Genomic DNA, 27,990 nt, shown 5'->3' with positions numbered 1-27,990 from the left:
TTACATTGGACCAAAAAAAAAAAAAAAAAAAGGAGACCGACTTTGTTCTAGGTCAGAGTTCCATGGTCAGTACAATGAGGAACAGTGCCAGGGACACTTTGAGCCATAGCCTACCCTGTCACAGATGTGCTCACTATTGTCGTTACTCAAAAACCTTTGCTCTGTCAGGAATCAAAGAGATCTGCAACTCAAGAACGGGCTTTGAAGGGACATACTATAATAGTTCCCAAAACAAGGGAGGAGTGGATTCTGCATATTTGGGGAGGGGAAGATTCCCACCATGTTCCAAATTTAAAATGATTAAACAACCTCATTGCATCAGAGCCTTATATATACACACATACGTGTAGTTGGGAGTGAGATAGAAATATACCTCATTTTATTAGTCACATTGGTCCAACACCTATTATATGACCACCCTTGAAATCAAAGAGGGACAAGCTTCAGGTGTCAAAGCACGACTTCATGATTGCCTCTCGGTCAAACCTGAAGCTAAGGAAGGACTTTGAGGAGAGGATGTGCTCGGATTCGCTGTAGGAGGAGTCCGAGAGCCTGCTTGAGACGTGCATGTGACTCAGTGCATCTGGAGGGCAAAGGTTAAACCAGAACACATGTTCATATTCGAGCCTCAGGTCACAACGTTACAGAGCAAGACAACTACACAACACACAAACATGTGCCTGCCCAACCCAGTCACCTCCAAACGACCATGAATAAATTGACATGTACCTCCATCATAGTTGTCTTGAAGTCTCCTTGGCTGAAGTTTCTTGTCATCTTTCTATTATGAAATGAAATGTTTGTAATAGTTACTAGATCATTTGTTTTAGGTGAAGGCATGCACTCCGTGGTCATGAAGGGGGGCTCATGGGACCACGTACCTGCTGACTGCTGAGGTCATTGGCCCTCTTCTTCATGCCGGGAGAGTCGTGCTGCTTCCTCCCGTTACCTTTCACAGTGTGGTTCTGCAGAAACAGTGAGCAATTGACAGTTTAGTCAAACATGTTATGAGCCAAATAAATAGGGTACATGTATCAGAACTGAAAACAAAGTAATTAGCATATATTTATGATAGTGTATTTTTATATGTAAAGGTTTTCTATTTCAGATGCAATAATAGCCTAAACAACAAATAAAATCTAAATGCTGAGTGGAAAATGCATCTCTGAAGTGTATAAACAAAACCCACAACACTTCCCCCTTCCTCTCCAACACAAACATGCACACAGTCGTGATAACCTACACAGATATCTACAATAGAAATCAACCAAATTCAAGAGAGAGAGACTCAGTTCTAAGCAAAGCAAGTCTACTGGTGTGTTTCACCAGATATACTCCACTCCATGTATTCCCACTGACAGTATGCCCTCGCTGATGTCATCAGCAAAATAAGAGCAAATGTACCCAACGACATCACATCAAACTGCTCAATATTGGGACAAAAACCTCAGAAAGACCAAAGTGAGCTACAACCTAAATATACCTCTTCCATCCCAGCCCCAACACGAAATAAACAATAAAAACCCAACACCAACCAGAAAAGAGTGCAGGAGTCCCCAAACACCACCGGGCGCCACAACTATAAAATTTTAAGCCTGCCTCCCCTTCAGGCCAAGAGACAAAGTACAGACACAACTACAGAACAGGGCAATTCAAATCCATTAGGATAGTGAGAATGAGTGTGGTCCTGGAGTGATATGAGCAAACAGACACATGGAAAGTTGGCCAGAGTTCATTTGAAAATGGAGTCGAATAGTCTCCACACCAACCTTACACATAACCATAATTAGTTATGGTTACTGAGAATCACATTTTAAAAGTTTACACACTAGACAGGGCAGTCACTGTCATGGACACACTGGGACACATTATTACAATATCGCCCTCTTCTGGTAATATAAAGTATAGTGAGATTACTGAGGATGGTAAATTTCATACCATGATGTATCAGGTGATATCATTCTAGGGGTGACCTGCAATAGTCACTGATTCGACTATAGTCGACTATACCCCCTAGTCGACTATGAACGTCATAGTTCAATGTACCATTCTAACTGCATAAGGGTGCCCAAGGATGCAGCTAAGCATTAGTTGTTACATGAAATGTCTTTGTTTTCGTTATATATAGCCCTTTGTCAAATAAAATCATCCTAATTCCTGTTAATAAATATTTTTAAATGATGTTTGCGCATTAACAACAGGCATCTTCCTTACTACACATTAATAAATCACACCCTGCAGTTGCACAATTCAAATGAGCGGAGCTGAACACGCTACAGTATCAGCATCTGCCGAGATTATAATGGCTACTAAAAAACTTCAAAAAGTGTTTTGAAAAAGATAAAGACGAATCAAACAAAGTAAAGTGCAAGTTATGTCATCAACGTCTTTCATTTCGCACGACAACAACCAACATGGCATACCATTTAAAACTGGTGTCGTGGTGCGTCTCGGCAAGTAGTCCTATAAACATTTTTTGTTGTTTGCTTTTAAACCCCGTTACTTGAACCTTTCCTTATATTTTTTTGCTGTTGTGTGGCAATTTTCTGCCAGGCATATTTTATTTAAATTTTGCACAGTGCCTGACTGACAGTTCGATATGCGCAATGCACACTGACGGTTAATGTTCTCTAACGTTTCATTAAAAAAAAAAAAAAAAAAAGTAAATAAATAAAAGCTGAATAAAGCCAACCTACCATGTTTATTCATTTATCTGAGTGTTTTAGGTTTTTACTTTGAAGAGGAAAAAAGTCCTGAATGAGAACAGGATCCCGTTTAAGGTGCTCCAAGTAAAAAATAAATAAATAAACCCGATTCGACTATTAGTCGATTAAAGGGAAAAGCTGACGAATCAGATTCGACTATGAAAATCCTTAGTTGAATACACCCCTATATATCATTCACTAAAAATATGCCACAAAGCAAATTAGTACCCTTAATTAATTTAAATTCCCCTCATGAATAACACAGGCTAGAAAGATCCATAGCAGTAGTGGCAATAAATAGACATTTAACAAAGTGGTTTACAATCACTACAATTATCTATGCAAAATCATTGACAAAAATGCCAAATGTGTTCATTTTATGTCCAAGGAACTGCTTTGCAAAGGGAAATAAAGCAGTAAATAGGGTCAATACCAACCTTGACTTTAAGAAAGTCAGCAAGCTCACATTGACCATGTTGTCCAAAAGCTTTAAGCTGTTTTTGCTTTGTCCATACATCCCCTGGAGATGCCTCCACCGAAACCTGTGATCGTCTGGGCTTGGTGCTAAGGAAAGGAAACGGTTACTCAAAAGTATGGCGTCACGACATGTTTAATCCTTCAGTAAGATGTAAAGGAGGATATTTGCATACAGATGTGGATATTTGAGTTGTTGGTAGAAAACAACTATGCAAGCTCTTATTCTTTGAGGGTTGCAACTGTGATACTGCCACCTGAAATTCAAAGCCATACATTTCAGTCTCACCGAAAAGGTTTGCATGGAGTGCTCCCATTGGACAAAAAGTCCTCATCACTGCTAGTTGATTCCACTTTATGCTTGGCTATCCATTCTCTGAGCTGTCTGTGAGAAAGAGAGGGCCATGTTTATCACATTACAGCAAAGCACACATGTAAAAAAATAATTTAAAAAAGCTACAGACAATGACTAACGATCTAGAACTCAACATAAGATGAGCATAAACATGAAGTGAAGTAAGATACCTCATAAAAGGAATAGCCATAAAAAACTTGTTGGGAGCCAGGCCAAGCTTGGATTTAGGAGTCATGTCATTTCTATGACACGGCAACTTGTCAACAGGAAACCATTCAATGTTCTATTATGAATGACAAAACAAATGTTTCAATTAAATAATGAATTGACTTTGCTAACTGACTGACAACAGGTAACTAATTAGTGGCTTCTGAAACCACAGAGCCCTCAGAAGATACTGTACCCTTATTTCTTTCCTGGTTTTGGGGTTAAACTTTGTCTCCTTTGGAACCCCTGGTATTATGTATAAACGAGCCAGCTGATCTGAGATTTTCTGCTCAATGAAAATATCTTTGCATATGCGGTCTCGGATGTCAAAACCAGTCTCCTCTAAAACCTACAAGACATAAGACACATTAAGTCGATTTGCAATGAACATCTTCAAAAAATTACACACTTTTATGCAGCACTTGAATTCTTTTCAGAGGGAACCTTCAGCTCCCCAGCAGACCGGAGTTTAAAAAGATTCAAGGGTCAAAGGTCGCTTACTTCTCGCACAGCACAGTCGTGGGGCGCTTCGTCCTCATTGACTTTTCCTTTAGGAAAGCCCCATCCTGATTTTGCTAGGTATCCCTGCACCAGTAAAGCCTACACACACACACACACACACACACACACACACACACACACACACACACACACACGGACTGAGTTCATCTCATACCTAAATACAAAGGCTGTTTTATTCATTTCAACTGTTACTCACATTGTCAAGGGTTTCATCCAAAATAATGGCTCCATATGTAGGAACACCCATCTTGTACTCTTTCCACTGCTCTAAAACCTTCTGAACATCCTCGCCTTGGGGAAGCAGGAATGGACAGTGATTAAAAAGTGGAAAAAGTTAAGGAAATTGAGCCAAACATCTAGATCCAAGTGGATAACTGTAAGCAAAGGAGGAAAGCGCCACTGTAATTAAACCACTGAATCAGGCCAACTTCGTCATGGCTACACAGATGACATTTTTACGCAGTTGTTCCAACACAAAAGGATATCAGCCTTGGCAAAATCCCTTATCCCACACTGAGGTAATCCTGGTGTATTTTGCATGCAGAAGTCCAGGTAAAACCAATGGGCAAGTTCGACTTGGAAGCAAACCCGGATGGCATTGTCCCTCTCTTCACTAGGGATGTGCAGGATGAAGCGACTACAGGAGATAGAACAACACCATGTTGAGATCACAAAACACCTCAGACATCGGCAAGGGAGTCAAACTGCTGACTAGCTACTACGTTTAAACAGGTCGGGTCAGCAAAAAACCGTTAAACCCTCTCGAAACACCCCGAGGTTTCCAGAAGTTAAACCATAAAACCGTGAGGTGGCTGTGGCGGTACCTGCAGAGGTCGTCCAGTACGCCGCTGGGAATCTCCCCTCGTTTCGTGTCCATGTTGGGGGTAAAACCATCCCGAACTAATACAACTAATTCGACGAAAACAAACAGCGCAAAGCTACCGCAGTCGCTTAATTCGCACTGAAAAGGCCTGACCTGGAGACATTGCCCTGACCAACGTTAGTTATTTACAATACAAAACAAAAAAAGACGAACGAAACAAGTACGTTCAAGCCAGCTCGGTGTTTCGCATTTGTAGCGACGTAGCTGGGCTAGTTAGCATTAGCTAAAAATACTGCCTGGCGCCGCGCGACTTCATAAAAAAGTGTCTCTAGAAGGGCGGGACAAGCGCAACAAGGGCCAGTAAGATTTCTAACAGAAGAGCGCTCAACAAATCACTTCGCGCTCCTTATACCGGACTTTGTCCAACAGCCAACCATTTTTTTCCTTCGCCGGATTACAATCTAGGTTGACGTGACGCGGAACCAAGGGAAACTAAGATAGACTGAGTTGTGAGCTAGCTGTGCAATTTTTATAAAAAGCGCAGCTGGTTTTTGCCCTTCAACAGTGGTGGGTCTTTCAGCTGCTATTTAAATGGCAGGCACCGTGCTTAAAATAGGAAAGCATACATAATTTCAAACTGCTTTTGAATAAACCTTCTTAACAATAAAAAACCCACACATAATAGTCCATAAAAACACACGTGCTCTTGACGCAGACTTTAAAGAAATAAAATTATTGGGCTACTGTTGAGTTTCACCCTGTATTGATCTAACAGGGTGCGGTCAGTGTTTCACACTTAGAGAGCCCCGTGGCTCTGACGAAGCATCTGTCCATCCGGAGGAGAGCGAGAGAGAGAGAGGGAGGAAGAGGAAGAGGAAGGAAGAGAGGAGGTGTGCACTTCAGGGGTGGCGTAGTTGGCTTGCTTACGAAGTTCATTTCACAGCCGCACACAGGCGTCGTTTTGGGGGGTGAAACATGGCTCTGGCTCTCAAAGAACGGTTCGAAAGGTTCCTGAAGGAGAAAAATGTGGTGACCGACGTGTTGGCGAAAATCGAGGCGAAAACGGGCGTGAACCGAGTTTATATCGCCATCGGTAAGTGGCACGCTTGGGCGAGGGATCAGGGAACATGAGCGCAGTTCTGGAGGAAAAGCGATGTAAATTAAACTGGCAAACCCAGTACTGACCGACATGCTGCTTTAAGTAACCCGCAGGTGCCGAACTGGGAATGAATGTACAATAAAGTGATCGATGCTTAACGTCTCCTCGTCTCGCTTTGCAGCTGTCATCGTCTTCATTGCGGTGTATCTGGTGATCGGGTATGGTGCCTCCCTGCTGTGCAACCTCATTGGGTTCGCCTACCCTGCCTACATATCGTGAGTTGGCATGTTTTGTTTCGGCTCAGACGTATAGGGAAATATTATGGCTCTCCGGGAAACTGAGCCATCGCTGCCATGCTTCCGTGTGTAGCAATCACCGACCCAACGAGTCCGAGGCCTTGCAGTACCCACCCTCGGCCAGCCTAGAGAAAGGTGGAGGATCTGGATCTGGTCCTAATACTCGATACCGATGGGTGTGTTGGCAGTCGTGATGAGACTTCACTAAAGCTCAGACTGTCTCTGTCTCTGAGACACGCAGATCAGTTAAAATATGAACTACGGCTTCTGCAATATTACCTTCTGCTGATCTGAACTTTATATCCTACGTATAATGACTTATGGACGTATAATGAATAATGACTACAGTTGTTACAAGTTGTAGTCCCTGTTTAACTGGTTGCGTTTGTGGATCGCCGATAATTTGCATGTGTTATTTTGTATGCAGTGTTAAAAGTGCACACTGGCAGCGTTATTGTAACCATAAATTAAATAAACCCCCTCAAAACCGGTGATGTAATTTGGCCATTACTCTCATCAAAACAGAGTAACGTGCGTGAAATGACTAGAAGGCTGGTCCATTTATTCATGATCTACATTAGCATTTACGACTCAACTACACCTATAAGATAAACGTTATCTCTCTTATCTCTGTCGTTTTGTACGTTTATTATGGCAGTCAGATAGTCTTGGCCAAGTCCGTGTCACATGAGTGCAGTTACCTCCAACACACTTACAGTCTGAGAGGCGTTTTGTGATTGTGATTGACATTATTATGATTGATACATCGTCACGGAACGTATGGGATCCGTTAAGTTTCGCACAAGCAACCTCGAGCTATGGATTTTCTGTGGACACGTGCTAAACCACAAGGTTCCTGTGAGTCATGCGTGTAAGATGTGGATGTCGGTTATCTCAACATCTGCAGCACTGCCGACCTGTCTGTCTCCACGCAGGGGTCTGGTTGTACCACATTCATGCAGCTACTGCTTCGTGTTTCTCTCCACCCGTAACGGAGATTGTCACGGCTATGTAAATTCCAGCATGTTTGGAATTCAGTCTGCAACTTTAAAGACAAGGATGTGCATAGTTTTGCAGCTACTGTATGCATATCTTGCACTGGCCTAACACACAACCCTTTGCTGACCTCCAGAATTAAAGCCATTGAGAGCAGTGACAAAAATGATGACACACAATGGCTGACCTACTGGGTTGTGTATGGCGTGTTCAGCGTGGTTGAGTTCTTTGCCGACATCTTCCTGTCCTGGTTCCCCTTCTATTACATGGGAAAGGTAAGAATCCGTGTTGTGTTTTAGTATTTGTTCTCACTTTTGATGGCCTGTCAAAAGTCAGTAGAGGAAAACTGATCTGGGATCTGATGAGCATTTTCCTGTGGCAAAATGGCCTCATGTTTTGACTGTTTTGAGCTGGTTGGTCAATAGCAACTCAGTAGGAGTAGTAATTGTGGTGGTAGAATGTTGAAATGAGAGCATATGGGGACACAGAGGAAAACAAAAACAGATTGTTTCAGTAACAGGGGCTATAAAACTCCAGCATGTAAATATTCCTCAGCTCAGAGATATTCTGCAGATCATTGTTCTTTTCGCAGTGACGTTTCTGTCTATTGTGCTTTTATAATATCCCTAGGCAATATCCCAAATATTCAGCCTCATGTTACATGTGAGCTTAATCATTAAATGTTCACTGCTGGAATACTGAGCGTGTGTGAATGAATGAAATGCCCATCAGCCCTTTAGTTCTGTATGGGTCTCGTGCCTTTTTAAAGGTTTTTTTTATTTTGGCAGTGTGCTTTCCTGTTGTGGTGCATGTCTCCAACTCCATCTAATGGCGCCGATCTGATCTACACACGCATCATCCGGCCTTTCTTTCTAAAGAACGAGGCCAGGATTGACACCGTCGTGAAGGACATCAAAGACAAAGCATCAGACGCCGCAAGCAAGTTTAAAGATGAGGGTAAAAGCATATTTTGTAGCAGAACCTCTGTTCTTTAACTTGAATTTCAAGGAATGGTGTAACCATGGAATGGTTCAACATCCTTGAATGTTGTTTCTAAGGGTGAAGTTGTTAAGTAAGCTTTTGTTTTTGGTTTTGTTTTTCGGAGCAGTGCAAAGGAGCTCAAGCTAAAGACACATTGTAGCACTTTTTACAGCGACTACAGCCACACATGCCATAAATATTGAATTGCTTCCTGTAGTTGTAGATTTTGCTTGATGCTGTAGTGTACCATATTTTTATTACTTTTTACCCATTGTTCCTACAGATCTTTGACAGTTTATATGGTTTTAAAATAATTCTTCCTCTTTAGTTCCGTACTTACCACTGCAACCCAAAAAACATGAAGTGGATAAAATGCAGCATATAATATATTTTTTAATAGTTTTACTTTCAGGTTTTGAAGGCAAATCTTGCATGCACACTTTGACCGGGCTTCACTAAAGCATGGTCATTCTTCCCTTTTAGCCAAGAAAGCCACAGCAAATATCATCTTTGAAGAGAAGAAGAGTTCTTAAACAGCTCTGGGACAGACTGCACCTCAACTGCTCTATATCCCTAAGGATGGTTACAAGCCTGGATACATGTTGCCTTTATTATAGTTTTTATTATTTTTTGGGTTTATAAACAACTGGAAGATTACACATGGTTTTGCTGACCCTTTCTGTCTGTAAAAACTGTAGTGATGGCAGTACAAAACGAGTTAAAATATTTAGCATATGTAATTGAATGCCAGTGATTTTTCCCAGCTGTGCTTTACTCCCAAATAAATGACATTCTCCCAACATGCTTTGCAGTGTTCTTTGTACGCAATTTTAGTTAATTTTAGTTATCAGTCCTAAAATCACTCAGCTGTGTCCTTTAACTCACCCATCACTTCAGATTTATCATGGAGTGACCTAAGGAATGTTGTGTACATGAAGTTCTTTTGACACTCTGAGGATTTTATCCATAAATCCTTTTGTTCATGAGTGCAACCAGTAAAATTAACAAAGCATATTGGCTCACATCCTTCATCATAATTCTACCACTTCTCAGCTGTTGCCTTAGATGCATATTTATGACCATTGCTTTGTTGAAAAACAGAAAAGTCTAAGGCCTTTTAATCTAAATATGCCCAAGGTTTTCAGTGTAAAATGATGTCCTACATAACATGGGGGGGGGGTCTGTATAAAATGGCATTAAAAGGATGGAAATAATTCCTTAATGTACAAGGGCCTAGAAACTAACACTTTCTAGGCCACTGTGTATTAAGGCATGCATTTTCCTTTACCTAATGTTCAAATATGGGCTAGACATATGACTCCATATTATCTATACATATATAAGGTACACATGTACACTAAAATAATTGTAATGGGTCTTATAATGGTAATTCTGTGCTGCTCTCAAAGAATTCTGCAATGTGTCAAAACTGTAAAATGCTAAGTAGTGTTAAACCCGATACTGTTTCATCCTTGCTTATAATTGGTGGCAAAAACAAACAAAAAAAGCCAGATTACAGGTGAAAACAGTGATTTGAGTTTAATGACTTTATAAACAATTATATAAAACAATTATTTTTAAAAATCCATGCATTTTCAGTGTAAATTTGATTTGAAATATAGAGGAGATCTATATACAGTGTGTACTGTAACAGCATTTCGACTTGATCAGGCCGTTCACCAGAAATACACTTGGGCTGCATAGAAGATTTTACATTATTGCCTACATATTATATATACATATACACTATATATATATATATATATAATAGTATATATATAGTGTGTAAGAAAAGGTGGAATTCCTAAAGAAAAAAAAAAACAAAACCCCAACCTAATTCACATAAGTGCCTCTAGCTATAATCAACCCCTCACGGTGTTGTGTTCTTTTATGACATGATGTAGCTAATTAGGTGAGGCTGTCTGCTAAAACTTACACACAAACTGAACGAACCAATAAGGAGTGAGACCACAGAAGTCCCTAGACAGGAACACACACATGGAATAGCTTCCCCATTCCCCACGTTACATTCCAAATAGCATCACTTAGACAAGACGGTCATGTGGAAACCAAACTTAACATAACTGACGATGAGGCCTGAGTTGCAGAGGGAAACAGGAACATTTAGGTCAAAGAAGAAATAAAAGCCTGAGAAGAGAAAGCCCATTTGATTTACTTTTATACAATAATTTACAGTAGTACAATTTGTGAAAGGGACATTATCAGATGTTCACAAAACAATCCAGATTATTTTACAGCTGAGATAATTAAATAATTCAAGCACGATGGAAAAAATAAACAAACGTACAGGAAAAAAGGCGGCGGGGTGGTCACAAGAACGTTGTAAACGAGGTACTTTGGAAGGTGAACGCCAGTCCTTCAGACCTGTCGAGAGACCCTTTGATAAACTCAGCACGGTGAAGGCAATACATGATGCCGTTTTCCTCTGCTCACTCGTGTCTTAAATACGTGAAGGGCTGCAGTACATTACAGATGTAGTAAGGTCAATGCCAGGATCCAGTGTTGCATGGCGCTAGAACATGAGAGCATGATGGTGTCGTTTGTGTCCAAATAAAGAAAAAGGGGGAAAAAAAAAGGGAGGAGGGGTGAAAGTAGTCAATTTATAAAAATAATTAAAAAAAACTTACACTGTCGCACCTATGAAATGGTGCAAGAAAAGAGTCTTAAATACAAAAATATGCCATTTGTGTTCATCCTCCAGCGAGTCAAAGTCAGCCTGGAGAAAGAGGAAGGGAGAGGACGACGTGGTGGCCCCAAGAGAATCCCCAGGCGCAGTACAGCGGCTGACAGTCCCATAAGGCATTTCCTGCGTTTGAGTTGTGTCTATGGCTGATTGGGGGTCAGCCGGTACCCGGTACGCTATGTCTTGCGGCTACCCCAGACCTGCTCGGGCGTGCTCTTGTGGTCAGACGAGTACTCAAAGGGGGAGCGGTGGCCCATGGGCGAGCGCTGGTCTCGAGGGGAACGCGGCCCGCTCCCCGACGGCCGGTGCTCCATCTGCCAGTCCGAGTGGTAGCGGTAGTCCCGAGAGGGTTTGTGGTGACTGTAGTCGGAGTTGGAACGGTGGTCCGAATGGGATCGGTGTTCCCCGTGGGAGCGGTGCTCAGAGTGCAGCCGGTCCTTGGAGCTGCCGTCGGACCAGTGGTCTCGACTGGAGCGATGGTCATCCAGCTTCCTATGCTTGCTGTCGCTGTAGTATCTATGGAGACACACAAGCATGTGGGGAAACTGAAACAACACATTTTCTGCAATTTGACAAAACGTTTCACATTCCAAAATCCTTTTATTTGAACATAAGGCGAGACACTTAAACAACAAACATTTTTGTCAAACCCCTTCTCTGTAACAGCACTACCAGACTAAAAATGGTGCCCTCTCCTGGAAGCCGTGAGCTGGTAGCTGGCGTGTGCTTCTCACCTGCTGTCCTGACGATCCCTGTAGTGGTCACGCTCACGGTGGTCCTTGCCGTTGCTGAAGGAGGGGTACGGCCTCTTCCTGCTGTCCGAGCCTTTCCTGTACGAGTCGCTGGGGTGACGCTCTTTGACCTGCTCGTGGCTCCGCGGGGCAGGATGGTGCCGCTCGGAGCTGTAGCTGTCCCTGCTGCTCTCGTCCTGCTGGGACTCCTTTAACCTCTCAATGTCTGAGGGCACAGGGGACGGAAGACGGTGCGGGTTTAAAGGGGGATCAGGGGTTTCAGCCTAGACCAGAAAGAGCTTCATTCTTGTGTTGTGCTCAGATGACCTGGGTCGTTATAAGACTTTCATTTCTCTATATCTGTACTCTGTACATGAGAAGTGCAAAAGAAATAAACATACCTGTGTTTTTAAAGGCTTGTGTATTTACAATGCTAGTGTTTTGGTCCGCCGTCTGAAACAAACCAATCACGAATGATTACAACAATGACGCACTGTGTAGAGAACATTTACGGTTTTCCTTTTCAGTACAACTACATGCACAGACAAGCTTAATTAAATGACAGCGCAATCATTAGCTTTAGTTACACCTGAAGACTGTGTGAAGCACGTTTCCATACCTGGGCGTTTTCTTGTCTTTTCTTGATTGCATGCTTATACAGTTTATGCAGTTTTCTTGCATCAAATTCCGTGAATTTGGAAACAAATATCCAAAGATTTCTGGGGAGGGGGAGCGGAGAAGTGAATAAATATGATAAAAACTACAAATCCCAGGCTAAATGAGAATGAGCACGTTAGCGAATGGCACATACTTCCTCCACTGCTTGATCTGGTCAGGGTTGGTGTAGCCCTTCAGACAGTCCGTGATGTGGTCTCCGATCTTGATCAGGCACTGGCGGGTGTGTTCCAGCTGCTCACGCTCAGACAGGCCCTTCTCAGGACGATCCAGCTGCTTCAGGGCCGCCTTCACCGGCCGCATGCGCTCCTTACACTGTTACACACGGGGCATCGCGTTACAGGTGATCTCAACTCACCATGTTGTTGCAAGACTTCTGGGCTAAAGTATTTCAGTTAAATAGGATAAATAATAAAACAACAAATAATTGCTTCCTCTTTTATTCCCCGTTTCCTCTTTTAATAGAACGAGAGGTGTGCACCTCCTCAAAAAAGTCTCTAGCGTAGCAAACAAAAGCTGGATGTGACACGTGTCAAATAAGCTCAGGCAGCCACAGAAACCATTTGAGGTCCAGAGAGTGGACTGGAACAGGTCTGATTCGTGACTCACCACGCTGAAGGTCTTTTGGTCAAGCTCCTCCGATTCCTCCAAGACAGGAACGTTCTCCCCACCTGCCGTGATGTGGACAGGAAAGTCGACCTTCTTGCTCTTCTCCCGTGATTCGGCCTTCATCTCCAGAGACTGCAGGACAAAGAGGAACATTCTAGCACTTGGCTTAACTGACAACCATAACACCCAAAAGCGTCCTGCTACTGTGCTGAGAGATGTTTGGATGTCAGTCAGAGCTGAAGCCAGTCCTGGTTCTTCCCAAGGTTCTCCACCTTTTCTGAAGGCTCCTCCACCCGTTGCACAGGCTCCACCGGTTTGCTCTCCTTCTTCTCCTTCGGCTCCACCTTCTTTTCTTTGCTGTCACGGCCTTCCTCCTTTTTCTCCTTCTTCACCTCCTTCTTCAACTCCCTCTCTTTTGTCTCCTTCTCCTCCGGCTCTTTGACGTGGGGCTCTGCCTCTGGCTCCTCCTCCTCCTCCTCATCCTCTTCTTCCTCCTCCTTCATCACTCGATCGGCGGCGCGCCCCCTTCTCGTGGGCAGTGGCTTAACAGGAGGTGCTTCCTGTACAGGAGAGTGGAGAGTGTACACATGAAATAGAGGAGCCTTTATACTTTTGGCCTTCAAACAATGTTTAACTGGCACCTTTACATCGACTAATACACATATATAGTATATTAGTACATTTTATATATGTACTAATGGGGTGGCGAACGTAACACTAAAATGGGTGGTGAACGTAACACTCGTCTGAAAATAAATTCTCCGGTTTAAAATATAGTCTCCCGTTAAATTTTTTTTGGCATTTGGGTCCGTATCCAGTTAATCAGGAATGTGATTGGGTCCGGACAGGACGGCGTCCGGGTCCGGATCCGGACCGCGGTCCGCCATTTGGTGATACCTGATGTAGACCTTTGAGCTTTTCTGCTTGCAACCATTTTCCACTGGCTGTGAGCAAGAAAAAACACTACATGACAAATGTAGCCAACCAGATAAAGTCCCAAGTTAGCAGTGACTGCTGGTGTAATGACAGTCCTGCAGTAGTTTTCTTTTGCTGGTAACTCACTAGCACAGGAGCAACGCTCAATTTTCTTACAGGTTGCAAGTGTAAGAAATGCCAGGATTCTGTGGTTGAATCTTCATATATGCCTAAATAATCCCTTATAAGGCACTTGTATAGAAGGTTTTCTATAATTAGCCAAGGGAAATTGCCCAGTTAAGCCAAACTAGCAATCATAACCTAGAAGAGCGCTATGAGGGGGAGGATTTGAACACACATGATTCTAGGCTACATAAGACCTCAACCCTGCCTCTAGTGACTAGACAACATGGCTGCCGAGGTCCACGGCAGGAGGACGGACCTTTGCCTCCTCCTTGTCATCCTCGTCCTCAGAGCTCTTCTCCGAGGGTGGAACAGACGACAGGCTGTTGGCCACCTCGTCCACCTTCGGTTTCACAGCTTTGTTCTTCTTCCCCCGAGGTTTCCTCTTTCGAGAATTTGCCTGAGGCGCAGACCAAACAGTTCGATCAGCAAACAAAGTAATCACTGGCCAAGGGCACGTTGCAGAGAGTGGAATGCTTGTAGTACAAAGGGAAAAAAAAAATCTCACACTGCTTAATAAATGCTCAATAATCAACAAGTTTATATCAAAGTATTTTCCCTTCGAGTCTTCTAAATGGCTTATTTAAAGTTTAAGCGAGAGTCGTCTCTGGGACGTGGAGAGGATGGAAAGCCAGTTAGTGAGGAACGTGATTTCCTGTGTGCTGAATGGAGAACACCAGGGCAGGGCCATTCTCACTTTACAAACCGTAATGGCGCCCGTAATCAGCTCATCAGAAGGCCATGTCATCATTTACAAAATATATAATTTTACAGACTATATAAATGTCTAAGGCATATATCTGTATCTAGAATAAAGATATACTTGAGTTCCTAGAGCATGTGCTTTGGAAGATGTATTCTAACCAAAAATCTGCAAATGTGATTGAGTAACTCCAAAGTGTATGGCTGTGTCACTGAAAACATTTAAGAATAAAGAAAACCTCCTACTTGCTTGATGTTTATATAGACAAATAAAAATCATGGTTAGTATGCGTAGATCTTACACAGACACAGGGGCATGCATCAACCCTCTGGAGGTAGAGCTAAACATAGCAGTCAATAAAGGAACGAGACATACGTGTCCACATAGCCTACAATCGGTGGAGATGTTAAAGGCCTTCTCACCATGCCAGTTTGCCTCTGGGCCTCTTTCTTGGCAAGGTCCTTGCTTAGTAATTTGATGAGGTAGTCAGCTCGTGTCTGAAGCTGTTTAGCCTGTGGCTTTTTATCAGGGTCATCTGGTAAAAGCTGGTTAGACAAGGAACAAAACAAAAAGGTTTGTGATCGGGGTAACAGAGGCCCATTGATTGCGCACGATAGGGTGTTTGGAGAAGCTGACTGACTACTTTGTTGTACAGTTGTGTCTACTGCACCTTGTGGGTGAGGTTGAGGTCTGGATCCATCTTGATCATTTCCCAGCTCCCATAGCCATACTCGTAGATCCCAATTAGCAGACTGGAGTCGTCCTCTTTGCCCCAATCGATGTCAAAATGAGCTGCCTTTGCATGGCAAGGAAGCATATACCTGAGCAAATGGAGTCCATTTTAATCTCAAAAGAACAACAATTCTTTAGGTCATAGTTCGTACCTTTCAAAAGAGCATCTTTAAGCACTCCAAGCGAAAAGACGACAATTCTGTAAGGCATTGAGAATAGAAAAACAAACATTTGGGGCATGTGAGCCAGGTACCTCTTCCTCTCTTCCGGGTCTGCAGGAATGGCCTTGTGCAGTGGTGCCAGTTCCTCCTCGTGCGAGATCACCAGCTTAGCATTCACCTGGACGCCCGATATCCTGAAGGTGGGTCCCTTCACCTTCCCTCTCCTGCCTCCTAAACACACAGGGCAGAGAAACATGGGTTACAGAACACAAGCATGGGCAGCAGTGCTGAACCGCTCACAAGAACAGGCCTTATAAAGAGCTCACAAATGGGGAAATGTGAACACAAAATATATTGATTGGGTGTTGGGCCGCTTGCCTGAGGTCTTCTCTGGTCCACAGGGGTTTTCCCTCAGGGTTTTCAGACAGCCGTTGTGAACAGTCTCCGCCAGCCGCCTCAGGTCGTGCTCCGATTTATCCACCAGCTCGGCATCCCGGGCAATAGCGTCCAACCTGTTACACACGGGCAGATACGTCAAGGGATATGGCCAAATGTGACAGAACTGTTAAAGCAATTGTTTCAATAACAAAAACAAGTTTGCACCATCACACTTACCTTTCCAAAGGGCCACCAAATTTCTTGTAGCTCTTGATAAATCTATTCAGGAAAAAAGATGCAGTGAAATGTATGGGTGTGCGTTACAGCAATATTTTACTTGTTAAAAATACTTTCCTGACAGCCTGTTTTTAACATTACAGACCATAGTGGTTGTGATTTACGTTTTGTCATCAGCATGCGAGTGGTAATTACCTCCGTATCTCAGCGTCGCTGAACCCTTTGATGTTCTCTCGTGGAATGGTTCGTGGCCTGCCTCTCTTCTTGGGCCGCTTTCGGTCGGAGGCGGAGTCGCTGTCCGAGCCAGAGTATCTTCTGTTCCGACTGCGACGCCCATCGTTACCATTGAAGCTTATCTAAATAAATAATAATACATTCGTAAGATCTTCAGAGAAATAAATACATCAGCCTACTTAAATGTGAGACCAGTCATGAGATATTCAGAAATCTCTTCAGAATGAGCAAAGGCTGAGGCCAACACTGAATGCTGAACCAGCCTTGGGCATTAACTCCCCTTCCTGAACATTCGCCATCATGGAAACGATATCAAACACGCCACAGCTGGGCCGTGTTCACGGTGTGTTCAGTTTGTGGATGTGACCTCTGACCTGCTTGGCACATTTCCTCATGCGTGGCAGCATGTAGATCTCAGCCAGCTCTTTCTGACGCTCCTCTTCCTCCAGCCTTCGCCGCTGCTCTTCTGGGATGATGTCGTCCCAGTGCTTCTGATTGCTGTCCGTGTCCATGTCGATCTCCTCCTCCTCCATCATAGAGAAGTTCGCCACCTAGAGGAGAGAACAGGAAGTGGTCGGTGGAAGGCGCTCAACAAATGTGTATATATACACAGGTGCTAAACACAAAGATAAACCTAAAATACCTTGAACTGGGATAGAAGCTCTTCTCCTACTGTAGAGGGACCTGGGTCGTTCTCCCTCGTCTCGGCCCGCTTCAGAATTTCATCAATGTCCATCTCCTGCAAGAGCAAAGCAAACCAATCATCATCATCAGCTCACCCAGAGTACCAGAACGGCATTTCTGAGCAGAAACTACTGTAGCTGCATTCACACATTCTAGTCTAAACAACACTGTACGTAGACAAAACAAGTGGTCACTGATAAATGCACAAGCCAACACAGCAACTGTATCAACATACCTGGGGCTCCTGCTCCTCCCCTTCTGGCTCTTTGAAGAGTTCTTCAGCACCAAACTTCAAAATGGCCGACAGCTCCTCTTTGTTAAAAGGCGTGGAGCTGCTTACAAACGCCACAACAAGAAAGGAGTGAGAATAAAGTGAAGAAATGTAGAAAACAAGGCTGCAAGATACAGTTTCACTTTGAAAGAAGTGAAACCTAATGAGAAGGGGCGTGCAGTACTGCAAAGTCACCTGGAGGGGGCAGCACCAGTATGGAGGACCGTTTTCCCCGTGGTGTCCATCCTCTGAATCACGAGGTGGTCCAGCACCATCTTCTTCTTGGCTCGTTCAATGATGTCCTCCTCCACAGATCCCTTAGTAACCAGACGGTAGATATTCACCTGAGGGAAATGAAAGCACACGGACGGCCATTAGCAGAGGGCTGCAAAACACATCAGCCAACGTGCTCATGAAACTTATTTTAAGGGAGCGGTTTAAAAAAAGCGAACATTTCACCCAAAGGTGCAAACGATCACTACAAGAAAAACAGGAACTAATTAATGACAGATTTTAAATTTATTAATACAATAATAAATTAATACAAACCATTTAGCAGTCTCACACCACTCTTCATGACATTTATCATCATCATCATCATCATGTACAAGTATCCTTTTGGGAAGCAGCGTGTAGTTTACCTGTCGCTTCTGTCCAATCCTGTGAGCTCTGGCCTGGGCCTGCAGATCATTCTGGGGGTTCCAGTCAGAGTCGAAGATGACCACGGTGTCTGCAGAGGCCAGGTTAATGCCCAGCCCCCCCGCTCGCGTGGACAGGAGGAAGCAGAAATCCTGCAAAGTCAAACGTTCATGACAAAGTGTTCCCAAACGTGTCCGCCAACGTAACGCACATGCAGAGGCAGTTTCCGCTCGTACCTCGGATCCTTCTGCATTGAAATGATCCAAGGCCTGCTTCCTCATCTCGCCTTTGATGGAACCGTCCAATCGCTGCAGAGAGAGAGAGAATAAAAGATCATCCACAAATATAACCCTGATGTTCCTGAGCACTGAAAGCACCATTTGGAGCAGAAGTTCTCCGCTCACCTGGAAGAGGAACTGGCGACTCTTCAGGTACTCGGCCAGGATGTCCAGCATCCGAACCATCTGCGAGAAGATGAGCACACGGTGGCCGCGCTCCTTCAGCCGCACCAGCAGCTTGTCCAGGAGGACCAACTTCCCGCTGCTGCGGATCAAGTGCTGTGGGTGGAGCAGACGGAGTCAGCAGGCATCTACACATACCTCCCCACAGAACACACTTGGTCGTATTCACAAAAAAAATTAAGCAGTTTAACCAGCGATTCAAGTAGTGAAGGGAAGGGAGAGTTCTGCTGTCTGGTTTCCCTTCGTCCCCGTCTCGTACCTGCAGAGCCTCCGCCCTGTTGTAGAACTCGTTGTCCTCCGGCGGTTTGATGAGGTAGCAGTGGTTACAGCACTTCTTCAGCTCCATCATGATGTTGAGGAAGCCCGACGTGCTCCCTTTAGTGCCTTTACTCAGGGCCTTGTAGTTTCTCGTCAGGATCCACCTATCAGAGCAGATCAGTGCTGGGTGTAAAAAGCTAACGACCAATCAAGAGTCATGAGATCAGTTATTATGGACACCTTTTTGAAAATCCACTAGATGCACTTAAACGATCAACTCAGCTTAAATCAACTTAAAACTGCTTGATGAGTTGACTCAGTTAAAAACACAATTAAGGCAGTCACACCCCCCCCCTCAGATTTTTGCAGGATTGATGTCCACAATGCAGAGATGACAGTTTCCTTACTTGTAGTACTGTTTCTGTATGGCACTCATCTCCACCCTGAGGATCTGCTCCACCTTGGCAGGCAGAGACTTCTCCACGTCCTTCTTGACTCGACGCAGCAGGAAGGGCTCCAGCTCCTTGTGCAGGCTGGTGTAGCCCGAGTCCCTGCCTTTACCATGCTCCTCCTCAAACATCTCCCACGAGTGGAACCTGCAGCCACCACAAAAAAACCAGTTCCGTTAACTGGACAGAAAACTATAAATACCACAATTATACTTTTATTATACATTTGCAAAACTTGTTATATAAGGCCTGCTGTGCCTAACAGAGTGGGAGCAGTGTAAGGGAGCCATACTTCTCTGGCATAATGAAGTGAAGGAGAGACCACAGCTCTTTGAGGGAGTTCTGCAGAGGTGTCCCTGTGATGAGAAGCCTGTGGTTGGAGCGGAAGTCGATCATGGTCTTATACAGAAGAGAATCGTCATTCTTCAGCCTGTGGGCCTCGTCCACGCCAATGAAAGCCCAGCTGACGTTTCCTAGAAACGACTGATGAGAAAGAAACATGGTACTCACTTAATACTTTATTTATTTTACAAATAACATTATTTAACTACCAATTATACTACAGACGTGTGACAAAAGTGGCAGCGCAACTCTGGAAAAATTCTGGAACTGGTAAGTGAGAAGTGGAAGTCAGTTCAGTTTTCATTTCATTGAACCTGAAAATTTGAACCTTTATAATTGGAAGTCATAAATACAACAAACAGGAGTGAATGAGATAAAGGGAGCTGAAGCAGGATTTGTAGAAGCGTACCTTATCTTTCAGAAGAATCTCATAAGTAGTGAGGAGGATGTTGAACTTTAACCTCTTGCTCTGAACATGCATCCACTCGTGTGTTCTGATCTAAATATACATGGTACAATAAATACTATTTAAGTTTCATACTGTATAAAGAAATAAGACAAACTTTCACAAGGACAGATAGGACACTGGCAGCAAGACTGCTGTACATGTCCAAAAGTAAAAATGGAAAAAATTTTAAATAAAATTCTGTCAGGCCAGAATAAACAACGCATTAATCTTTTGAAAAGCACAAACAGCAGCTGTGCCTGATTTCTAAATGGAAAAAGTCTGAATTAAGAATAGTTTCATACCATGGTCCTGCTGTTAATGTCCCCCAGATAGACCACTACGTTCATCTGTGGGGCCCAAAGATTAATCTCTCTCTGCCAGGATGTGAGGGTAGACAAGGGAACAACCAGCAGGAAGGGTCCATACAGCTGGTGCTCGTTGAACATGTAGTTCAAAAATGAGATGGTCTGAATGGTTTTTCCCAGGCCCATCTCATCTGCTAGAATACAACTGTTCCCCCTGAAGGAAGGAAGGGACTGTTAACAGCACAATAAACGACAGGATCCTCTTTAAGTGAAATAATCAGGATTAAAGACTGATTCAATTGGTTGTTTTTGATTGATATGAATAACACATTCAACCAATCAAAACCCGCTACATTAAAGCAATGAACTGTACATGATCGCGACGTTTTACATACATTTATATACATCTCATGTTTTATATACATCCAGTTAATCCAGTATACCAAAACATTCAATCCAAAAAGACAAACAACCCCCCCCAGGAGACCCTTTCATGGTACAGATCGATCAAGTAATTTCAGCCCAACATACTTGCACCAAGAATGTGCCATCCAGTTTAATCCATCCAGCTGGTAGTCCCGTAACTCGAGTCCATCTTCACCGATATAATGAGGCTGCTTCTTCATGGGCACGAACCGTGGCCTCTGTTTTAAAACCTGAACAAAAGCACACGTCCCTTCACTGCACGTAGCCATTAAAGGAGACCCACAGTCCACACGGATTTATTAAAGTTTAATTTGGCCTGCATTATCTGTATCTGTATTTATCAATGCATCGCATGCATTGGCTTCTGGCCCATTACCTTGCAGTCTCTGAAGGGGATAGTTTTGGACTGATTCCGGCTCATGTAGTCATCTATGCATTTCTGGAACTTTCTGGCAATAAGCGCTCCGTCTTCCCAGCTGCATTCAGAGTAAGGAAGTCCTTGCCATTTGCACAAGTAGTCTGGGTAGCCTGCCGCCGACTTCTGATTCGAATGACCTGGAGATATTGAAAGCAATGCATATGCAAATGCACTTTTAAGGCTGGAATCAAGTGACAAAGGAATATTTGGAAGAAGAAGAAAAAGCCACGTTGAGGTTGCGTGTGTCCATTTACCAATAATTCTCTCCACTAGTTGATACTGTGAATGGAGATCATCCATGAGCTCCTGCTGACAGTTGAAGTACTCCACGTCCTCGGGAGAAGCAGCTTTGAGCCTGTTGTGTATGGAATGCAAAAAACCGAAAATCAGGCCCCATAGTGGAGTCGCTCCTCCAAGCCTCAAGTTCAGGAGGACACGCACTCCACCAGACTACAGCCATGCTGGAGATCTTACCACTTTTTCTTCTCCTGCTCCTTCTTTTTGAAGTTGTCCAGTTTCTTCATGCCCTTGACGTTCTGCAGCTTCAGCGTCTCCTCGGTCTCCCAGGTGTTGTGGATGTGTGACCAGCCCTTCCATTTGATCAGGTACTGCACGTCTCCCGACTGCTTGTTAGGGTTGAAGTTGGTGTTGGGGTCTCCGTCAGCCTCGACGGCGTAGACGGTGGTGTGAGCTCCGGTGGCTAAACGTGACAAACGGAAAGTGTTACGACGATATGTACAAACAAGTAGTGCACAATTAGCATACTGCATTTCATGGGAAATACAGCAAACCCACTGAACATGTAGAGATCAGTAATGACACAAGTCTAGACTAAATCCCAAGGTCTTGAGTCCAACAAATTTGGTATAGTTCTCCAAAACATCTCACCTCCTTTTCGTCCTATCCGCATGGCCATCACTCTCTCCAGAGTCTCAAACTCGTCTTCCTCAGGTGGGGGCACATCCTCACCACACACCTCCACCAGATCATCAGAGTCCGTTTTCAGCTCTTCGTCCTCTTTGTAGCTTACATTGACAGTGGCTTGTCGACGGGGACCTGCCAGAGCCTTCTTATAATCATCCTCTTCATCTGACGAAGAGCCTGAGGGCTTCTTTTTGGAAACCTTGCTTTTTTTCCCGTTTCTAGCATTGGTCCTAATTGACAATACAAGCAAATGAAAACTGTGGGATTTTTCACAGAACAACATTAACACCAAGAACATAAACAATGTACTCAAACAAGTTTTGAGTTATTTTGAAAATCAAAACAAATTGCCCTCTAGAGGTGACGACTGGGAAACCAGCAAAACATGTGGTTCAGAAGAGCAGACATGGGCTCACTTGTTAGGAGGCTTCCGGCTTTTGACTTTATGGCTGGGCTCGTAGTCTGAAACAGACTCTTCGCTGTTCTCTTCCTCTTCCTCGGCAGAAGAATCGGAAGAGTCACTCCCTGAACCGGATCCAGAGCCAGATCCCGAGTCAGAAGTTGAATCAGACCTGTCTCGTACACATGTAAAGAAACCAAAATGAGTACCAGTGAGCAATAAACACCCTGGAATTTAGAACCTGTCTTGATGACGAATGACAAGACTCACCCTTTACTCTTTCTCTTCTTTGACGAGTCATCATCTGAGTCATCGCTGCTAGAGGAGTCCTTCGGGGAAAAACCATTGTGAGTGAAACCCACATCAAGTTGTTAAAAGAATGTCAAGCGGGCACACAAATCACATCCGACATGCCATTATTATTTCAAACTATTGTAGCTATCTTTGTACCGAGTCAATAATATTCTTTCGTGCAGAAAAGTGTCATCATGTAATGCGAGAAACGTTACTGCAGTACAGACCTGTTGCTGCGTTACAAGAAACAAAAACAGCAGATCTGAGATCAGTGTAGTAAAAGTGTTTAAAATGCCTGAACAAGGCACTACCTCGTCGGAGTCACTGTTCGAGGAGCTCTGCTGCTGTTGGAGCTGCTGTAGCTGCTGTTTCCTGAGCATGGCCGACTTCTGCACCGCCAGGATACTGGGATTAGACTTCCAAAACTTGGACAAAGGTAACAAAATGTTTTAAATACATGGACACAGTTTAGCAAGAGAGAATTGTTCCCAATATTCACCAAACCCTTGGTAGGCCTACTTTGGTGAAAATCTGGTGACCTAGTACTAAACTTAAAGGAATAAAGTACCAAAGTACTATGTACTAAACTTAAATGCTAGCAAGACCAAAGCCTATGATCAGCATGAAATCATCCATATAATGCTAATGAGGGGGAATTCACATATATTGCTAACAAGATCAACATCGAAATTACATTTCTTTGAACTTTTTCAAAGTAGTTAATTAATTTTGAATCAAATATAAATCCTTCATACAAGTCTGAGATGTAAGGCCTTACTTCTGAAGCGTCAATCTTGGCAGGATTGTTGTCCTGATTATTTTTCTCCTTGGACTTTCCAGAATCAGAGCCAGAACCACTGTCCGAGTCCGAACCACTTCCTGAGTCGCTGCTCCCTGACTGGCTGCTACTGGAGCTACTACTGCTGGAGCTAGAACCAGATCCAGAGCCCGACCCAGAGCCCGATCCAGATTCATCATCAGAGTTACTGAAACACACAAGCACACATTTGTTGGTTATGAAAAGGAAAAGTTTTTTTTCCATTCTATTCTTCACTTCAGCTACTCAATGCCACGGACGGTCTCTGTTGCTCAAACATTACAAACTTCAGAGATATCAGAAAGTGCAAAAGAACAAGAAATCTACAAACACAATGCTACAGATTACTAACAAAAATGTATAAATTAGCATGTCCAACAAAAGCAACTCAGTGTACAATGTTAGATTTAAGGATGAACTATTTAACTCCATGCCAACTGGTTATGAATATATGATGTTTCCGACTGGCCAGACACATTGCAGAAAATTCAAGTTTCTTTAAAGGCCACACAGTCCTGTACTATTATGCAATATTTTTGTCGGTTAAACCCTCAGTACTGACTGGACAAGACCTCAAAATTCAACAGTATGAACACCACACTATCCAAATAAGCAAAATAACAGCACTACTTTGCTTAAGCAGAACTGCACATTAATTAACCATAATAATCTTTGTAATAGTGAGCAAATCATTTCAGGTTTCCAAATAAAAGTAAAGTTTGACTTTATTACTTGGATTCTCCACTGCTGTTGTTCACACTTTCATCTTCACTTCGGGCGTCCATGTCTGAAGAATATGGGTGTCCAAAAGAACCAATGTTTGTTGCTGTATGTAATTATGTCCTCTGATGTTATAAACCTCCAACCCTATGCAGTGAAGTTCACCTAAAGTTACAAAATAGTGTGGTTAGTACATTTGGATCTAGATAGGCTTGCAAAATGGATTTTTACAATTTCAATGTAACTAGACTTTTGAACTAGAAATCTGTGTCTGAGTAAAAGGATTAGCTTAATAAAACATGCAAAATCCTAAAATGACAATCGTTAGACCTAAATATTGCTTCAAATGATTTCAAAGTTTGCACTCAAACTCTTAACCATAACAGTCAAAGCATACCTGCCTTCAAATGATAGAGCAAAAAACAAAACAACCCCGATTAAGTAAAAGCATCGTGTGTACGAAGACACAAAACACGCGTTCTTGTTCTGTCCATATTCTTCACCGACCGGTGTTGCTCACCGTTTCTGGGTCCAGCACATTAGCACAAACAGAATCGCTTTTTCATGGCAAATTGGCTTTTCTAAATGAATGAACTCGTACAGAACACACCAACCGTACAGCTGATTATATTTTGCCCGGGCGTATTAAGACAAAAAAACCCAGTTTGCTTTACTTAGCATATCTTGAATATAACAAAAATAACAAACACGTTGATTACATTGCCGAAACTGACAAGTAGCAGGTATTATTTTGATACCGCATAGGCCTAGTGCTGGGCCTACGCAGCGTGAGACCGGGACTCAGGCGGACTCTCCTGGACAATGTGCCCCCAGTCAGGAAGCCCTCGCCAGTGTCCGCACCGCACAGGCTCTGGGGATGCTCGGTCTGACCATGCGGACAAAGAGGCTCATTGTGTACGGGGTTTAAACAGGAAACTTTAAAACTAAATTAAAACAATCGGATATCGTCGCCCGGACGTTGGTTTCGCGAAGCGATGGACTTTCCTCAAAGCGAAACCGCGATTCGCGGTACATTTCAAATTTAAGTAGTGAAGCGCAGCCTAGCCTGTGAGCTAGCGCTGGCTAGCCCGCTAGGTAAACACTCCACAGCTTTTCCCGATCAGGAAAGTTGTCGTGTAGCACGCTAGCTAGCTAGCACGACATGCTACCCTTTGGCAATAAGAGAAGCGTGTTAGCTGTTTGGCTAACGCAGTGTTTTGCCAGATTTACACAAAATACTGGACGGAATGCAGACATTGAATATAACTAACTAACTAACGTGAACACACGTACTGGTTTTACGTACATGTTGGCATTTGTACGCGGGAGATACAGTGTTATATCTTTATTCAGCCGTGTGGTTAGCCTGCTAGCTGCCCTAGTTAGTATGCTAGGCTAACTGGCCAAGCAAACATTCAGAGCTTGATAGCTAGCTCCGATAGCTGTGTTTTCTGACGTTAGCCCGTGTGAATGTGTCTTAACCAAAAAATAATTAAATAAATAGAATTAAAACAAAATTAAAAAACAAGTTTAAATCAAGCGGCTTTGGGTAGGCTGTGTTTATTAAACTGATTTAATGTGACTCTGCGTGATTTGACGACTTGACGGTTTTTTTCTTTTTTAACCGATCGCGTTTAAATGATTCCCGCACTGCATCATTCCGGGCTCGAGCGCTACCCGGGCTCGTGCGCTACCCGCGCCGCTAACAGCCGCCAATAGTTGTTTTCATCAGTCGTTACTTCCCAAAATACGCGCAGCAGAACGCACACCACGCACTGTACCGCCTTTACCGACCAACCCGAGACCGCCGGCCTCACAGACGAACGACTCAACTACTCACTACGTTAAAAAAAATCGTTCAAGGTTGAGCGTTGTTTTCGCTTTGTGTTACCTGGCTCCGGCGGGCTGCCCGTCAGCTCCCCCGTCGTAGCCCGACGTCCTCTTTCTTGTTTTCGGATGCTAGCTAGCGTTAGCAGCTAACGATAGCCAGCTAGCTCCCAGCGAGAGCAGCCCCAAAACACTCCAACTTTACGCCGAGCCAAGTTTTGTTTTGGGGGTTTTTTTAGGCTCCTTTCCACAGCTCAGAAATGTCGTCCTCGGAAACGTAAATCACTTCTTTGTATTTCGCAAAGGGAAAACACGGAAAAGACAGCAGGCATTTCTAGCCGTGGGTCTTACAACAGCCGGCCTCCGCCATGACGCCGTGGTCGAGCTCACACACTCGCAGCGATGTGGAGGGTGGATGGAAACCCCGGGCAGTGACGTAACGGTGCTGGAGCGCCGGCGTCCCGAAGTTAAACACTAAAATACAACAAACGTTAAACGTTACGCTAGCAATAATAAAGTTATAAAAAAAACATAGTGCGACTGGCCTGCAATAATACATAATACATTTTCATAACACTTAGTTCAAAACGTAAAAGAGACAACGCTCAACTATACCACAGATCTATGCCATCGGAGCTACTGTAATTTAAACAAATGGCTCTGAATATTTGAAGGAAATGGATGAGAGTGTTTGAGGGTTTGGGAGCGAAGAAATGTTGTAGTTGCTTCAAATAAATTGGGTCAAGGTCTAAGGCATGTATAGTTTTACATTTGCTTGAGCATCACTTAAACATCTTAAACAATTTCTTAGTTTTTCAGGATTATTAGTATGAAATTAGATCAGTATAAGTAACAAAAGTACAAATCATGATACATTAGCAATGGTAAATTATCCAAGAAAGCAATAATTGAGAACTAGGTTCATTGCTGTTTAGACTTGGTTTCACAGAGCATGGATTTCATATTTATACAACTTGTTGTAAAGATATTTGGTGCCTGAATACCAGTGTGTCCACATATCAAATATGCCACACAGCTCAATTCACATACTATTGTGCTTTGAGTGTACTGACTCAAAATACTACTGACACCTTTTATGTGTTGCTTAATAAATAAGAAAACACTCATCCATAAGGTAAAGTTCCAAGAGAGGTAGCTCTTTGTGTACTGTCATCTTAGGTAATCTTTAGAAAGTCTGTCGTGTGACAGAAGTAATGGCACAGTATTTAACACCTACACATCCTAAAAAAACGTCCTGCTGTTTTCATCTGCTAGTTACATTATATTTGTCCATGAGAGAGCTCATCAGTACAGTAAATAATAGTCGCAAATTCTTATCTAAAAAAACCCCAAATTGTATTTAGCAAATTGCAGACATTTTAAATACAAACACAAAAAGTAAAATCCTGAAGTTTTTAAGTAATATTTAAACCAGTTTGTGTATTGAATATAAAAGTAAATGGCTACTTTATGTTTTGTGGGCATTCAATAATTTTGTAGTATGATATACTAAGATACCTACTTTATTATAAGTTGAGAATGATTAATAAATTTTTACTAATTTGTTTACACATTGTTATTAATATA

The 27,990-nt window shown here is 43.2% G+C and overlaps 3 protein-coding genes across 4 annotated transcripts; 1 reads left to right on the top strand and 2 right to left on the bottom strand.

Moving 5' to 3' along the window:
* Nucleotides 1–357: 357 nt before the first annotated feature.
* Nucleotides 358–5,388, bottom strand: dcp2 (decapping mRNA 2). Its single transcript, XM_077019684.1, has 11 exons — nucleotides 5,088–5,388; nucleotides 4,749–4,900; nucleotides 4,460–4,587; nucleotides 4,243–4,341; nucleotides 3,938–4,090; nucleotides 3,705–3,817; nucleotides 3,469–3,564; nucleotides 3,143–3,269; nucleotides 882–965; nucleotides 730–781; nucleotides 358–583 (listed from the first exon to the last, which is right to left on the bottom strand). Exons 1-11 carry the CDS (start codon nucleotides 5,138–5,140, stop codon nucleotides 444–446), a joined length of 1,197 nt encoding a protein of 398 aa, XP_076875799.1. The 5' UTR covers nucleotides 5,141–5,388; the 3' UTR covers nucleotides 358–443.
* A 551-nt stretch (nucleotides 5,389–5,939) lies between these two features.
* On the top strand, nucleotides 5,940–9,258 carry reep5 (receptor accessory protein 5). Its single transcript, XM_077019688.1, has 5 exons — nucleotides 5,940–6,179; nucleotides 6,367–6,460; nucleotides 7,614–7,752; nucleotides 8,266–8,434; nucleotides 8,942–9,258. The coding sequence occupies exons 1-5, from the start codon at nucleotides 6,062–6,064 to the stop codon at nucleotides 8,989–8,991; spliced, it is 570 nt and encodes a 189-aa protein (XP_076875803.1). The 5' UTR covers nucleotides 5,940–6,061; the 3' UTR covers nucleotides 8,992–9,258.
* Nucleotides 9,259–9,971: 713 nt separating this feature from the next.
* chd1 (chromodomain helicase DNA binding protein 1) lies at nucleotides 9,972–26,835 on the bottom strand. 2 transcript variants are annotated; one of them, XM_077019682.1, is made up of 37 exons: nucleotides 26,468–26,835; nucleotides 24,589–24,741; nucleotides 23,818–24,025; nucleotides 23,351–23,464; nucleotides 23,016–23,074; nucleotides 22,762–22,917; nucleotides 22,310–22,575; nucleotides 21,896–22,121; nucleotides 21,676–21,776; nucleotides 21,380–21,558; nucleotides 21,109–21,233; nucleotides 20,575–20,791; nucleotides 20,234–20,323; nucleotides 19,775–19,965; nucleotides 19,441–19,629; nucleotides 19,035–19,197; nucleotides 18,719–18,871; nucleotides 18,551–18,622; nucleotides 18,317–18,466; nucleotides 17,871–18,019; nucleotides 17,640–17,739; nucleotides 17,364–17,459; nucleotides 17,095–17,271; nucleotides 16,682–16,842; nucleotides 16,487–16,528; nucleotides 16,250–16,383; nucleotides 15,964–16,102; nucleotides 15,649–15,799; nucleotides 15,401–15,523; nucleotides 14,535–14,675; nucleotides 13,450–13,737; nucleotides 13,178–13,309; nucleotides 12,705–12,883; nucleotides 12,513–12,612; nucleotides 12,295–12,346; nucleotides 11,897–12,119; nucleotides 9,972–11,678 (listed from the first exon to the last, which is right to left on the bottom strand). In XM_077019682.1, the coding sequence occupies exons 2-37, from the start codon at nucleotides 24,639–24,641 to the stop codon at nucleotides 11,339–11,341; spliced, it is 5,439 nt and encodes a 1,812-aa protein (XP_076875797.1). In that variant the 5' UTR covers nucleotides 24,642–24,741; nucleotides 26,468–26,835; the 3' UTR covers nucleotides 9,972–11,338. The 2 variants fall into 2 exon arrangements, with proteins under 2 accessions (XP_076875797.1, XP_076875798.1); XM_077019683.1 differs by having other exon boundaries at nucleotides 17,640–17,736.
* Between the last annotated feature and the right edge of the window lie 1,155 nt (nucleotides 26,836–27,990).

Source organism: Brachyhypopomus gauderio, chromosome 10, assembly GCF_052324685.1.
Source record: "Brachyhypopomus gauderio isolate BG-103 chromosome 10, BGAUD_0.2, whole genome shotgun sequence".
NCBI lineage: Eukaryota > Metazoa > Chordata > Actinopteri > Gymnotiformes > Hypopomidae > Brachyhypopomus > Brachyhypopomus gauderio.
This window is presented reverse-complemented; position numbering and strand designations above follow the sequence as displayed.

What these genes read in the sequence shown, in the direction of transcription:
- chd1 (XM_077019682.1), bottom strand. Translation starts at nt 24,641, where the DNA reads ATGGACGCCCGAAGTGAAGATGAAAGTGTGAACAACAGCAGTGGAGAA. An exon ending in ACTAGTGGAGAGAATTATTG is followed by an intron (nt 21,559 to 21,675) that starts GTAAATGGACAC and finishes CAATATCTCCAG; the next exon opens with GTCATTCGAATCAGAAGTCG. An exon ending in TGGACCAGAGAAGACCTCAG is followed by an intron (nt 16,103 to 16,249) that starts GCAAGCGGCCCA and finishes CTGTGTGTTTAG; the next exon opens with GAGGCAGGAGAGGGAAGGTG.
- reep5 (XM_077019688.1), top strand. Translation starts at nt 6,062, where the DNA reads ATGGCTCTGGCTCTCAAAGAACGGTTCGAAAGGTTCCTGAAGGAGAAA. An exon ending in GCCTACCCTGCCTACATATC is followed by an intron (nt 6,461 to 7,613) that starts GTGAGTTGGCAT and finishes GCTGACCTCCAG; the next exon opens with AATTAAAGCCATTGAGAGCA. An exon ending in CCTTCTATTACATGGGAAAG is followed by an intron (nt 7,753 to 8,265) that starts GTAAGAATCCGT and finishes TTATTTTGGCAG; the next exon opens with TGTGCTTTCCTGTTGTGGTG.
- dcp2 (XM_077019684.1), bottom strand. Translation starts at nt 5,140, where the DNA reads ATGGACACGAAACGAGGGGAGATTCCCAGCGGCGTACTGGACGACCTC. An exon ending in AAGGGATTTTGCCAAGGCTG is followed by an intron (nt 4,588 to 4,748) that starts ATATCCTTTTGT and finishes AACTTTTTCCAC; the next exon opens with TTTTTAATCACTGTCCATTC. An exon ending in AAACCAGGAAAGAAATAAGG is followed by an intron (nt 3,818 to 3,937) that starts GTACAGTATCTT and finishes CATTCATAATAG; the next exon opens with AACATTGAATGGTTTCCTGT.